The sequence below is a fragment of the Misgurnus anguillicaudatus genome, chromosome 20 (assembly GCF_027580225.2).
Source record: "Misgurnus anguillicaudatus chromosome 20, ASM2758022v2, whole genome shotgun sequence".
Lineage (NCBI taxonomy): Eukaryota > Metazoa > Chordata > Actinopteri > Cypriniformes > Cobitidae > Misgurnus > Misgurnus anguillicaudatus.
In genome coordinates, this window is record NC_073356.2 from 39197797 (window position 1) to 39211426 (window position 13630).

General features: G+C 35.7%; 2 protein-coding genes across 15 annotated transcripts in view; one reads left to right on the forward strand and one right to left on the reverse strand.

Annotated features, from left to right (window-relative positions):
• Positions 1-430: 430 nt before the first annotated feature.
• On the reverse strand, positions 431-3369 carry mycbp (MYC binding protein). 2 transcript variants are annotated; one of them, XM_055219729.2, is made up of 5 exons: positions 3223-3369; positions 2706-2778; positions 2567-2615; positions 2092-2221; positions 431-613 (listed from the first exon to the last, which is right to left on the reverse strand). In XM_055219729.2, the coding sequence occupies exons 1-5, from the start codon at positions 3292-3294 to the stop codon at positions 572-574; spliced, it is 366 nt and encodes a 121-aa protein (XP_055075704.2). In that variant the 5' UTR covers positions 3295-3369; the 3' UTR covers positions 431-571. The 2 variants fall into 2 exon arrangements, with proteins under 2 accessions (XP_055075704.2, XP_055075705.1); XM_055219730.2 differs by lacking the exon at positions 3223-3369 and adding an exon at positions 2907-2933.
• A 58-nt stretch (positions 3370-3427) lies between these two features.
• The window catches only part of LOC129455073 (poly(rC)-binding protein 3-like), a 44919-nt gene continuing 34716 nt past the window's right edge, over positions 3428-13630 (forward strand). For 5 of the 13 annotated variants that reach the window (XR_012359892.1, XR_012359889.1, XR_012359894.1 and 2 more), the window contains exon 1: positions 3428-3890. The gene's annotated coding sequence lies outside the window, so the exon portion shown is untranslated. Of the gene's footprint in view, positions 3891-7763; positions 7822-10434; positions 10517-13630 lie in introns of those variants that run through there. The other 8 variants (XR_012359888.1, XM_073858701.1, XR_012359891.1 and 5 more) reach the window with 6 other exon arrangements.

A 13630-nucleotide genomic window follows, 5' to 3' on the forward strand; every position in this document is an offset into this window, starting at 1 on the left:
ACATTTGTAAGAATTTTCTTAGAATTGTGTCACTAGGAGCTACTTTTTGCATTAATTATGAATACGGGCCCTGTTCTTTAAAATAATTTTTGTGTGCTCAACATCGAAAAACGAGCAAAGACCAGCATTACAGTACTGTACTAACCTGCAAATTTGTTTAATTTTAGATCCGTCTCATCAAACCCAAATAAATTTAAAATAGCAGGTACAATCTATACAGGCAATGTGAAAGAGATTTGCATTTGCAGCTTTGCTATTATGTCTTGTCATTATTGTTTTAAAACAATTAGAAGCCTTAAAACACTCCAGTGTTCATACAACACTGTTTAGATATAACTATACAGTAGTTTGTTAAAGCACTAAATGACAATTAAACAATTGGTCTTCATTGATACACATTTCTTAAAACATTCACAAAATAAATGCAATGAACAGGAAATCACATTTTTTTTTATTAAATATCAGGCACATATAAACTTAAATCTTTGCTTTTTAGATGTGTTATTACAAAACATAAGGTAACAAACAAAAGATTTTAACTAATGTGATCAAATATCAAAACTCAAGATGTTTATTCTGTCCCATCTTCTTGCGCAGGCTCATACTGCATAAGCTGAAAATTAAAGTCACGAGTCAATCTGAGAAATTTACTACTCACCATAACAAATCTCATCAAAGTGCTACTGTTAAGGTAACTAATGGCACACTTGTGTATTACCATCTCTAATCCTGTTCCTGGAGAGCTACAAGCTGTGCTTGATTGGGATTGGAGTAGTGCTGCACAATTAATCGCATCGCAATCGCAATGTCAGCCTGTGCAATTATATGACAGCAAAATGTTGCAATTATATTAAATAAATCCATCTGTGGACTTGTTAACACCAACTTTCTGATAACAGTTTGATGATTTTCCTTGCTGTTTAAAAAAAAGAAAGAAAAACGAACAAAAAAGGTAGTGCATGTGTGACATGCACCTGTGTGGTGTGCGTCGTCACTTGTGTGTGCGCAGCGCGGAAATACCAGAGCAAAGATGGATGCAGAGGAGGTTGACAGTGATCTGGTAGCTAAAAAAAAAAACTACGTCTTTTGTATGACAGTATTTTGGATTTAGGATTACTGACACTGAGCAGTTGCTACATCACGTGGCAATACGAAAGCATTTCTAGTTTTACAAATACACATTTTAGCATTATCACTAAACTGTGTGTGGATTTTCCTTAAAACCCATCAAGTTGACTCATGATACCATTTATTATAATCGCAATCGCACATCGCAATATTAGCATGAATAACCGCAATGGGAAAAATTACCCAAATCGTGCAGCCCTAGATTGGAGCAATCCTCTTCAGGACAGTAGATCTCCAGGAGCAGGGTTATGCTGGGTACACACCAAAAGATAATCCGGCTTCCGACAGTCCTAGCTTTGTCCCGATTGTCTTGATGGTTTTACAGATTATCTTATCAGATTTTCCCTTGGTGTGAAGTGTGTTAAGAGTGTCCCAACCTGATCAGAAGAACGTCAGAGACGCCCCAATTGCGAATTGTAAATATTAAACATGTTCTGAAATCCTAATGTGTGGGGGAACCCTAAGGACAAACACGTGCACGCTCGAGATTATAACGTGAAACCAAATAATATCCAATCAGAAAGTGAGATGATGGAGGACGGAAGCAGTCATGGTGCAGCACAAAGTGAAGTTGTCTATCAACCATGCTTATTCTGAAATCTCGCATGATTTTCTGTGTTCACAGTTGAGAGTCTCGTTGAAAATCTGTTTGTGTGTGGTGTGCTGTCTTCCAAAACGATTAAATGTAGAATTTTTTATCCTCATGTTTGTGGTCTATCACATTTTGAAAATCTTATAAGATGTAAAAAATCTTTTGGTGTGTACCCAGCATTAGAGATCCCTGCCACAGATTTATCTGCTGTAACAAGGCTGCCTCTACAAAGCAGTTGGCGAACTTCATATAGATATTTCTTGTAAATATTAAAGGAAATCTAGTTATTATAAAAATAAGCTACGGCTCCACCAATTGGATTCTTGTTTAGTGGTAAAGGCTCTGAATGATTTTTATGGTAAAAATCTCACCCTTGTTTTCAGCTCTTTGTTCTCCTCCACGAGCTGTTGACATTTCTGCTGCAAATCATTTAGCTCCAGACGCAAGCTTTCGGCATCGTCTGACTCAGGACCAGCAACACCCAAGTGATGCTTTATAAAACTAAAGGGTTCACAGTTAAGGCCTCACCCTCCAAAGTACAAAAAATACGATGCTTCAGCTCAGCCGGGACTTTGCAGACCCGCTTCAGAAGCGACCTGTGGATCCACTTGTACGACCCAATCTACCCACAACCGATCGAGAAGTAATCTATTCCCTGTGCTTTGTTGAGATTTCTTAAGGTGAATTGTTTCAGTAAGGACCAGCAAGTGCTGGTGTGCAGTACGTTTTTGTGGCTTAGAAATGATCACATTTGCTTCAGTGAAATCACATGAAAAGGTCTCGGTGTACTGCTGCCGTGTCAGGATGAGAATAAATGTGTCAACATCAAAAGGCAGAAAAGGATACTCCAGGGCATTGTTGGGTTTCTCTGTTTCCTCGTATAAAGCCACCAAGACTGAAATGTGAAACATTAAATCAGCTTAATACAGGAAAATACTGATGATAAATAAACAAACACATTAGATACATGTCTTGTAGGTTTTACCATTGGTGAGGCTATCCAGGACTCCGGCCTTCTCCAGATATCTCCTAAACTGCTCTCGCTTCGACTCGGATGCCTACGTGTACAGAGTCAGAGAATAAAAAGCAAAAGTGTTATCTGAGCTACGAAGGTAAACTGCTGGATTTTTTATATCAAATTTTATCCCTTTATCCAATCAGGATAAGAGAGAAATACTTCATTAACCATTTCATTCATAATGTTCCTCAAAGTTTGGACGTGATGAAAGACACCTGTGTGTGTGAACCGAGTAAATACATCCCGAAAAAACTTTTACCAAATCATTAAAAGTCTTCAAAACGAAACAAGCATTAACTTATTTGTCTGATATCGTGTATTGTTCGTCGCATTAACTTCAGACAGAGTTTGGTTGAAGTAAGTTAAAATGCGTTGCTGCGGTGTTACTAATGTATGTAAAAACAGCGAACACTTCAAACAAAACCCGTTATCACACAAATGTCTTAGGTTACACATATTAACGTCATTTGTTTCTTTTGCTTACTCTGTAATGCGCCATCACGAACGAAAGTGTCAAAATGTTTGAGTCACAACGGCTCTGCTCTTCTGTGCGCATGCGCTCTGAACACAGGCGGAAGACAACACGCTGTCGCCCTGGCAACGCTTAAAGGGAACGTCTTGAATTCTTAAAGAAACTATTTAAAGGGGCTGAATGTAAGTTATTACTTAAAAAAATCTTTAAGATAGAGTTTTCATTTGTATATTTATGAGGCAACCATAATGTAATAGAAAGAATGACACCTTGAGTGTCCTCCACGGTTGTCTCTATCAGCCTGTAGGCTCTTTTCTGTGTGGAGAAGTCGGGTCCGAATTGGCGCGAAATTCAAAATGTGACGTCATGCGCGTGCTCGTCTACCTGGGCGTTCCATATAGACGGGTACGGCCGTCATTAGTAAACAGCGGCAATCGCTAGCATGTTTCAAATGGACTCTGTAGACGGAAAGAAGCTACCAACTTCCAGCACAATCCAGACACTTACGGAAACTCCTCGTAAGTTAAAAAAAATCCTTATCTAGTGCGGCCAAAATAGTGCGTGACCGGCGTCGGGGAAAAGACAAGAGTAAACATCGGATTGGCATTTTATTCTTGGAGGGAGCTCCGGTCAGCGCTGGGTATGAAAAGGCTTGAGCAGGTTTCCTTTTTACTGCAAAGGTAAGGCATAGTTACAGGACATCTGTAATATATTATGTTATTGTTTTTGTGGTGTAATGCTAACGACAGCATTAGTTTGTGGTATGCTGTCGATAGCATGTAGCACAGGACCTTTTCAAAAGTTACTTTCTTATATGAATTATCTTTATTCAGAGCACGAGTGCATTAAGATTGTGAGTGTCGGGAGTGTGTTTTATAGTGTCGTGTTACAAAACTTTTAGAAGTAGACTTCTGTTGAAAATATAAAGTAGCACTGCAACATTTTGCTAAAATATGGTTTGTCAAACAATAACCTTACAGTACTGTAACTTTTCTTACATTTGTAAACATGCTGGTGAATCTCAATGAGCTGTCTGTGGTTGCTATGGCAACTCTGGTTGTTGTGGTCGTGCTCGTACAAATTTCTCAACTTACGGAGAGCACCTTTAATACTGATAAGTAGGGCTGTTACGATTAATTGTGCAAATGCGCGTTTTCTCAATGAATGAATTTGGTGTTACACCAAAAACTGTGACCATCATATTCTTTGACCCTAGAAGGCGCTGTTGTTTCCGTGCAGTTTAAACTGCAAAAAAAAAAAATATTAAAGAGCACCTATTATGAGATCAACGTTTTAAAACATCCTTTTGTGTGTATGTGTGTATTAGTACATGCTAACGATATTCAAAAAGTACCTCAAAGGAAACGATGACGCGAGTTATCGTCTCTAACGTTCTAGGACTACAAAAAACACTCGGATTGTAAGCAACAGTTTACTTCCTGGGATTAGTGACGTAGAGAAGACCGACATTATGATCGTTCAGCCCTCTCTGCTTTCCTTGGGTACGCCCTCAAAGACGGGGGTGGAGAGCACGGAAGAGAAGGAAAATGGCGGAGGTTGGGAGTTCCTGATTGAGTGTGCTTGTAAACTCTTGTTTAATCATTTAAGCAATTAGATATGTCGAGTAGACGCTGTCTCTTTAGATGCAAGGGCAAAATAGCACTTTATGGACTTACACACAGGACATCATGTTTAAGACGGCTCCAGCAAAATCCAGTCAGAAGTTGTTTATATTAGTGATGCACCGATGTATCGGCCGCCGATATTTATCGGCCGATTTTTGATGAATTTGAAACCATCGGCATATCGGCTATAGCACGAGAAAGGCTGATACTTATTGTTTATTAATTAACTGCATAAAGAAATCCATTATATGTAAAAAACTACTTAATGTTGTTAATAAAATAAATGCTCGATAGCAAAAACCACCTTTGAAGGTTGTCATGTTGTCTTATTATATTTGTTTTAGCTTAATTTGTGCCTCTCTTATTATGTTGGTCAGTTGAATGTTAATTAGATCAAATCCATGTTCAGTAAAAATTATTTGATGCAGAAATAAACTAGCAAATAGACCAACTGTATAGTATTATATACAAGTGTTTAATATCGGCATCGGTATCGGCCAGAAGGTGTCTGTTTAAATCGATATCGTATCGGCCCAAAGAAATCCTATCGGTGCATCCCTAGTTTATATGTTTTCACAATGACTGCTTCATGAACCAAAGCTGGATTTGCGTGACGTCTCCTCCTGAAAGTTGGATTACCGTGCACTTCTGGATCACAGGCTGTAAGTATCCATGTTTATTATTTACCTTTTACGTTACCGGTTACCGGAGCTTAACGTTATGTGCGTGTAGAGCGAGATTGCAAGCTAATGTTTTTGTGTTGTAATACTGTATTTCATAAACAACGTACCATATTTACCCACGTGTATGTTGAATTATGCAGACTATCGGTTGTATTTATGGTTTTAACCAATTTTTAGATGTTGATTTAGACGTGTTTACAAACTTGCTAAGTTACCAGCTAAACTGTTACAGGTAAAGTTTGTCTCATGATCAAAGTCAAGTAACTCTAAGTGCAGATGATTTGTTTATATGTATATTACTGTTGTATTTACTTGAAGCTTTCTTATATTTTGAAACGAAGTAAACACGTAATGTGTGTTACTAATGTTGGGGCATGTAATATGTAATACATGAACGTTTTAATGAAGTGTCTAACCATTTATAGTCGCTGTACCCTATTTTTATAATATGTCTTTTTGAGTGAATACGTGTTTGTTTTATTTGTCTATTTCCTAGAATCGCAGCTGGACACATCCTTCTACACCGGAGGCAGCAGTAGATGTGATGATGTATAATGCCAAACATGCAACATCAGTGGGCACACAGTACGAGGAGTCAGACTGGCATATGATGAGCAAATGTGTGTAACACATGTGATGCATTTATCTAGTGATACCACTACCAGTCTTAAATGTATAACTGATGATGACAAAGTTTTTTTCCTCTGCATAATCATAGGAACCCAGGCAGTAGCGTCGTTTCACTGTTTCCATCACCTGATTCTCAGATTTGCAGCAAAAATGTGATTTTCCCATTTATTGGAATGCTGTGCAAGCATTTTAGTAACTGTGTTAAATAAATAAGTTTTTACTTTGACAATAAATGTATTGCTTGTTTATATTTTTACAGGTTGTACCTTGCAGCCATCCATTACAATGTCACCAAGCCGTAACAAAAGCAGGAGAGGGAAAGTACAAGGTTATGTTCCCAAAGTCTACTGTAGGCAGTAATGTTTTTATTTCAAATATATTTACAAATAAAACTTAATGTATGAAGCAGGGAAATAAATGATCGAAACAAAAGATTTATTGACTGCAATATTTCTACAGTTATGTGGAGGATGTGATCAGGCTTGTGTTTGATGAGGTATTTGAAGATAAGCTGAAGGAAATCCCGATTCCTATGGACCTGGCATCACAGTTTGAGAGACCTTCAAAGGAGGACGTGATTGCATGCCATCTTCAGTGCAGGGGTCGTCTGAAGCCAACATATTGACCAGTCTGATCAGGAAGCTCCAAGCGTATCTGAGAACAACACACGACGGGATGATAACCCTATAGTGTCGTCTTAGATAGCACCAGCTGACAAAGCTTTGAAATGCCATTTATCTGTATAGATAGCTGAAAGAAGTGAATTAAGCATTTTTTGAAAGAAGAGCACAATATGGTTACTATGTTTATTTGTATATTGTTTTAAATATATAATTGTAATAAATAAGAGTATATTTTCTTCAAGTTACATCTTTTGTTCTTTTGGGTACTTTGTTATGCTACTTAAGTGGTATTAGTTTAAAAATGTAATAAAACTTATAAACACTTACTCTAGTGTCCTGCACCTCAAAGGCCCATAGTCGGTACAATAGCACTTACAACACATTTAATAATTATATACATAATATTTATTGTCGTTTCTGTTGTAAAGTATATTTGATTGTATTGTAAATTGTTTTGTAAATTGTGATGTCCGTCTACCCACTGTTATCTGTTCATTGTTGTCTTAAAATGGTAAAAAAATATATATATACATTTATACAGGATTGTAACAACATTTTTGGGTGAACTATCCAATTAAGACATTTTATAGCTTCTGTTATTATTATACCATATTTAAAGAAACACTGTCACTACTGTATGTCCAAAGCTGGATCATTGATCAGCCCAATGGGGTCAATACCTTTAAAAGCTTTCGGTGGCCTTATGTCCATTCATTATCCTATCCATGTCCACTTTTATTGAAGTGTCATTTAAGGAAAAAAATCATCAAACTGAGTTATGTTGCTTTTATATATATATATAAAATGATAAATATATACATATACATATACATATATATATATATATATATATATACACATATATATATATATATATATATATATACATATATATATATATATATATACATATATATATATATATAAATATATCGGCGATGACAGGAAGTGACGTCATTTCGCACATGCGCGGAACCGATCGTTTTGCTATAAGTACGACCTGTATAAACGTCCTCGCGAATCTCCAGCCCTTCTCGGAGCACGCATCAGGTAAGATTTGAGCGCTTTCACGAGCTCTAATCGGCCCCGTCTCATCTCAGATGAAATTTCAGACTCGTTAAACATTTATTATGTAAACGTGTCGGTTAAATTTGGCAAAAAAAACCTAGTAAACGCGCGTTAAGCGGTTATTTGATGTTTACGCAGTCCTATTAATTTGAACGAGGCTCAAGAAGTCAAGATAATATCGCGTGCACGCTATTCTTGAGCAGCCCTAGAGGTCGAGCGTGGATTAAAACGATCAAAATTCAAGAGAGAGCGGTGATTTGTGATAATGTATGAAAAACGTACTACTGACTAAAAGTGATAGTACTACTGCTGCAATAAACAAAACCATATAAAAGGCTGGAAAGTCATTTTAAATGGATTAAATGCTTTCATGCAGCAGTTAAATTCAAATCTACGATTTACGATCAAATATGAAACTGTTGGGACCTCGTCGGAAATGATAGCCTAGTAGTCAGTTTTGCTTTCAAATAACTCAACAGCGCATTCAGCCACCCGAGTTCAATACCCGTCTCATAGTTTTCTTCCATTTTGCTTCGAATTTCTTTTATTCTTTATATACTGTACTAATATAACACATTTTAAAAAGACAACCTGTAAGCTATTAGAATACCATGTATACATTATAAATAATAAAAACAAGCCAGTACGGCCCTGTATATGTAGGTATGTGACAAAAAAATATGAATACTAGAAAATTCATATATAATTATAACCATATGATAGATAATAAAAAGAACTTTAACATGGTTTTTAAATTATTAAAATCAGATAATTATTAAGAAAGTTATGGAATTTTTTAACTCGAAAATTAGGGGGCATTTTTGTACCCAATTAAAACGATAAAACTATGAAAAACTGTGACCTCTTCCGCTTGACCAAACACTTTAAAATATCATAACTTTCTCCTTTCTTGGTCTATTTGCATAATTCAAACACCACGTTGTAGGTAATTAAAAGCCCAACAAGATTAAGATGACATCTTTTTAAAAGACATATAAATAAATGTTATTATTTTTGATTAACCACTAATTAATGAAACCGAGAGCATCAATCCACGCATATCTTTCCATATGAAATCAAAGCCCTCTCAAGTAAAAGCTATATTTTTATATATTGAAGAAACATTTCATTGTTTCTTTAATATTTCTTAATTGACTAATAATGCTGGCGAGCAATTTAAATGGTCAGATATTATTAATACATTAATTGATGATTATGTTATTTATCATTAATAAATCAATAAATGCATGCATGTTGCATGCATGTATTTATTTATATGTTTGACAGAATTATGCCAATAATGTAATCTAGAGATTCTAATCCTTCGTTCTGTATGATTTCCTTTAAAAATAATGCACGGATTGATGAAAACGGAGAAGTTTTGGAAGCCAATGATTGAATGGGCGACTCTGCTTTTGACAACAACGTCACTCGCGGATCTTAAAAAAGCACATGCGAATGTTACAATCAATCCCAAACTTTACCTAATTCAAGTTAAATGTATATTCTATCAAAAGTATTTGGTTTGAAACAAAAAAATACTCGCCTTCATAGAGGATTTCAACTCCAAACACGAGAGAAATTTTGCTTCGCTTATAACTTTCTTCTTACGACAGCTATCTTGGAAATTCGAACGCGAGAATCAACGTGAGGAAGTAATTTATGTCACGAGTATATGGGCTTTAGAGGTATTCACAAAGCTAAGATATGACAGATTTCCTAAGTCACCAATGCGTCTGGCGCTGAATACCTGCTGGGAACACAGCCGTGGGAACAAACCGCTCGTGCGTATTACGTCATTTTGTCACATACCTAGTATATGTTTAAAATATACTATGTAACTTATATGATACATATTTAGCTGAGGAATGATTAAAAAAAAACTTTAAATTTAACAGTTGTTTTTTTGAATCTGGGGCACATTTAAAAAGGGGTTTTTAAGATTGTAATTTGTTTTATCATAGATCAAGGTCAGTTTATTTATATAGCACCTTTCCAATAGCCCTAAGGCTAGCCAAAGTGCTTCACGTAAAGGAGAAAATAAAATGCAATGTACGAAAACTAATTCATAATAATGTGTGTAATTCATTGGTCTAAACATTTCAGAGGCTTATCACATACCATATAATTAAACACTGTCTATATTGTATTAATTATTATTGTAACAAATTATGTTAAATTTAGTATATAAGTTTATTTTTACACTGATGTCAGAGAGTCAGCTGTAATATCATGGCATTTACAGTTCAGTGTTAGTAAAAGTCTAGTTAACCAAAATCTGAGGCTTAGCCTGGCAGTTAGCCTGCCGTGGACCAGGCTAGTTTCTAAGTATACGTTGCCATAGTTCCTGAGTTCCAACATTTTCAAGTTTGTTTAATGAAACCAAATCGACTGACTAAGTCTGACTTCACAAAATAAGCCTGGCTTATTTCGTAATCTTGTTTTAGGAACAGCCCTTTGGTCTTGAAATATGTGCGTATTTGTAAATGCTTAAAAAGTTGGCTGCCTGCAAGTAGTACCCTCTGAAAGGTATTTTTGGCTTTTTTTAATTTGAAAATTAAATGCTAATATAAATTATTTCATTTTTATTTTCAGTGTGATGAAGCATCATTCATGCCAAATTGAAAAATAAAATGCAATTGATGATTTGACATTTCATTTTCAATACAATCTCGAGGTAAGACTGACAATATTAAAATTAAAAGGCAAATGTGAAAAAGAGGCATTTTATTAAAGGACAAGTTTGATATTTTACACTTAAAGCCCTGTTTTCAGATTGTTTATGATGAAATAGAACGGTTTTGACTGAAATTTGGACATATGATGCTGTCCCGAAAATTTTGGGGTGTTTCTTGTATCATCTCACACCTCTTAATGGGTGTATAGGTGCACTGGAACAATCCTTCCTAAAATGCATTAAACTTTCGTTTACAAAGACGTGAAACTCACCGAGTGGTCAGGGCTGTTCACTGATATGTTCACACAAAAATCACTGCAAAAGATTCTTTCCAACAGGTGTTTTAGCATTTGTTGTAAACTTGTGGACCTATTTTTTCAAACGCCTCACACTCGTACATTCTTCCGCTGAGAGCTTGAATAATAAACACTCCAGCCCCACTGGCGATAATCCGCCTTTGCCAATCGAGCTTTGAACCGGTTCACGGAACAAAAACGAAAAACAGAAACGTTTGATGTTTTGCAAGGAACCGAAACAAAACCAGAAAATTTTGATACTGATGTGTGAATGATGTCTTACTGGTAAAAAGACGGAACGTCACTGCATGTGTTAACAGCACATTTTTGTATTTACTGGTAAATTCATTCTGGTAAATTCATGGTAATTTTACAGAATTACTGTGTGAAAGAGGCTAATGTTAAACTCTGCATATTCTTTTTACAGTTTTTCAGGTTGTTATTCTATGAAAGATATTGTACAAAAATGGGTTATAGGTAAGCGATGACGCACTAAAAAACGTTGGGTTAAGATTAATGGGTTAAGTATGGACCAACCCAATTCTGGGTTTTTAACTCTTTGGGTTGAATTTTTTTTTAACCCATCTGTTAGGTAGAAATAACTTTTTGGTTGGGTTGAAACAACCTAATGTTTAGTTAATGTTTTTAAAGCTGTACGAAATGTTTCAAAGTATCATCTTATTTTTGTGAAATTTTAGTGGTTTAAATTGTTTTCATACCTTTTATTGTACCTTTCAAAGATTTAATCGAGAAGGTATATGTGTTGTCCATGAACAATAAAAGAGTACATAGCCCTACACAAACAATCAAATTTCTGATTAAAAATAAGTAGAGCTCTATAAAATCTGTTTTGATTTTTTCCCAAATTCTGTTTTAAGTTTTGGCAATTACTTTTTTACCCTTTACTGTTATTCTAGTCATAAAAAGAGTGTGCCGTTAATGATTAAAATGTACACGAATACAATAGGAATGACCTTATTGAGGTAAAATTTTTTCACATTCCCTGTTTGCATTAGGGCTGCTCGATTGTAGGAAAAACAATCAACTTCATGTTGTTTTTCAGTGCTCTATTCGCCAAATGTATCTTAATCGACTACAGTATGAGACACAGTAGCGCAACTCTCGCTATAGTTTACACATTAGGAGTTCTGATCTTTGAAGGGCATATAGGGTTGATCACGTCATGTTTGACTGAAGCTTGACCGGACATATTCAGCAGAATGCATGTCTGTGTGTACAGAAAGCTGCTCACTGTAGCCCCTTTTTCAGTTATATTGTTTATGAAACTCTTTTGAAATGCGTGCAAAAGATCAACTTTCCCTATTTAAGTTTGCGTATTAATCCGCGAATCGCATGCGAGCTGAACTGTGGGTCATGATACGTACCGATCACGGATCAACTGCGATCTGTCACAGCACTATTACTTTCAGTTTCATATGCGCCAGTTTGCGTGTTGGCTTGATGAATAGATCACTCATCTGTCTTGAGGCGTGTTGGAGTAGAGTCATCATATCTGGCTATAACATTTTTAGGGCTGCACGATTTGGAGAAAAAATTTGAATTGTGATTCTTCTGATCCAAATTGCGATTCGCGGTTTAAAGTGTGATTTTGGTTTTTTCCTAGAGGTTTTTTTCGTCCCAGGGAGAGTCAGCCAACTTTGGCTTAACTTAGCACTTTACTGTATAAGCTACATTATTAATGTGCTCACTTGTACGGTTTAACCTTAGCCGCTATTTTACTGCTTATATTTTCTATTGATTTTCTGTGTTCTCCTCTACATCTTCTCATGTAAAGCTGCTTTGCAACAATTAACACTTGTGAAAAGTGCTTTATAAATAAAATTGAATTGAATTGATTTATTAGTATATAATAAACAAGCTAAATCCAGGTTTGTTGTGGTGGTTTTAACAGCACCAAAGAAAGATGCTGTTCTACTGTTTATTTAAAACCTCTTAAACATTGTACCAAGGTGTCTGATGGACTTTGCTCTTCTGCAGACACACTTTTTTTAATCAAAGAACATTAAAAGAATACAATTTAACAATTTAATTAGTTTTATTTAAAATAACATATAGGGCTATAGGCCAATGTATTTTGACTGTCACTACAACAATGCTTCTGACAAGCAAATGTTTAGTTTTTTCTATTAATCATAAGACTATACTCATCTTCTTTTACTTTTCAGGCATCTGTAATATATACATTTATGTTAGTTATTAGAATCTATGATTTAACATTAGCAAAAATACAAATAAAACACTGCACATTCCTCACTGTACGATTTTAAATGTGGAGCTGCAGAAGTTTGTTCAGTTAAGAGTAAGGAGTGATTTTAATTTCTGGTGTGTAATGAACATTTCTGACACAGAAAGCACCAGGTTACTGTCTGTCACTTTAAGACACAAGACTGCTTCAATATAATGATAAACATCCAGCTGCTTATGTTCACTTAGACAAAGAAACTTAGTTTAGTGATCACGCGTGTGCTGACTACTCGCTGTGTGCGCGCTTCATGAACCCTCGTGCCTGCAAATATACTTTTAAAGCGGTGCGGATGTGCGCGTGCAAGTAAGTATACTGTACCTCTTTCGTCTGCTGTGTACCAGGCTTTAATGAAACCTGCTTACGCTCTGATGAGGCACTTGTCATTGTTTGCGATGCATGACGAGAAACGGACGTATATACCTTTCTTTAAGTCCAACATTACACAAAAGGAAAATGTTTTCACGCATTTCTGTCCTTTCATTTGCCAATAAATTAGTTATAATGGGTTTTAATGACATTCCGCGCTGTGCAGTTAATTCCATTTTATATGCT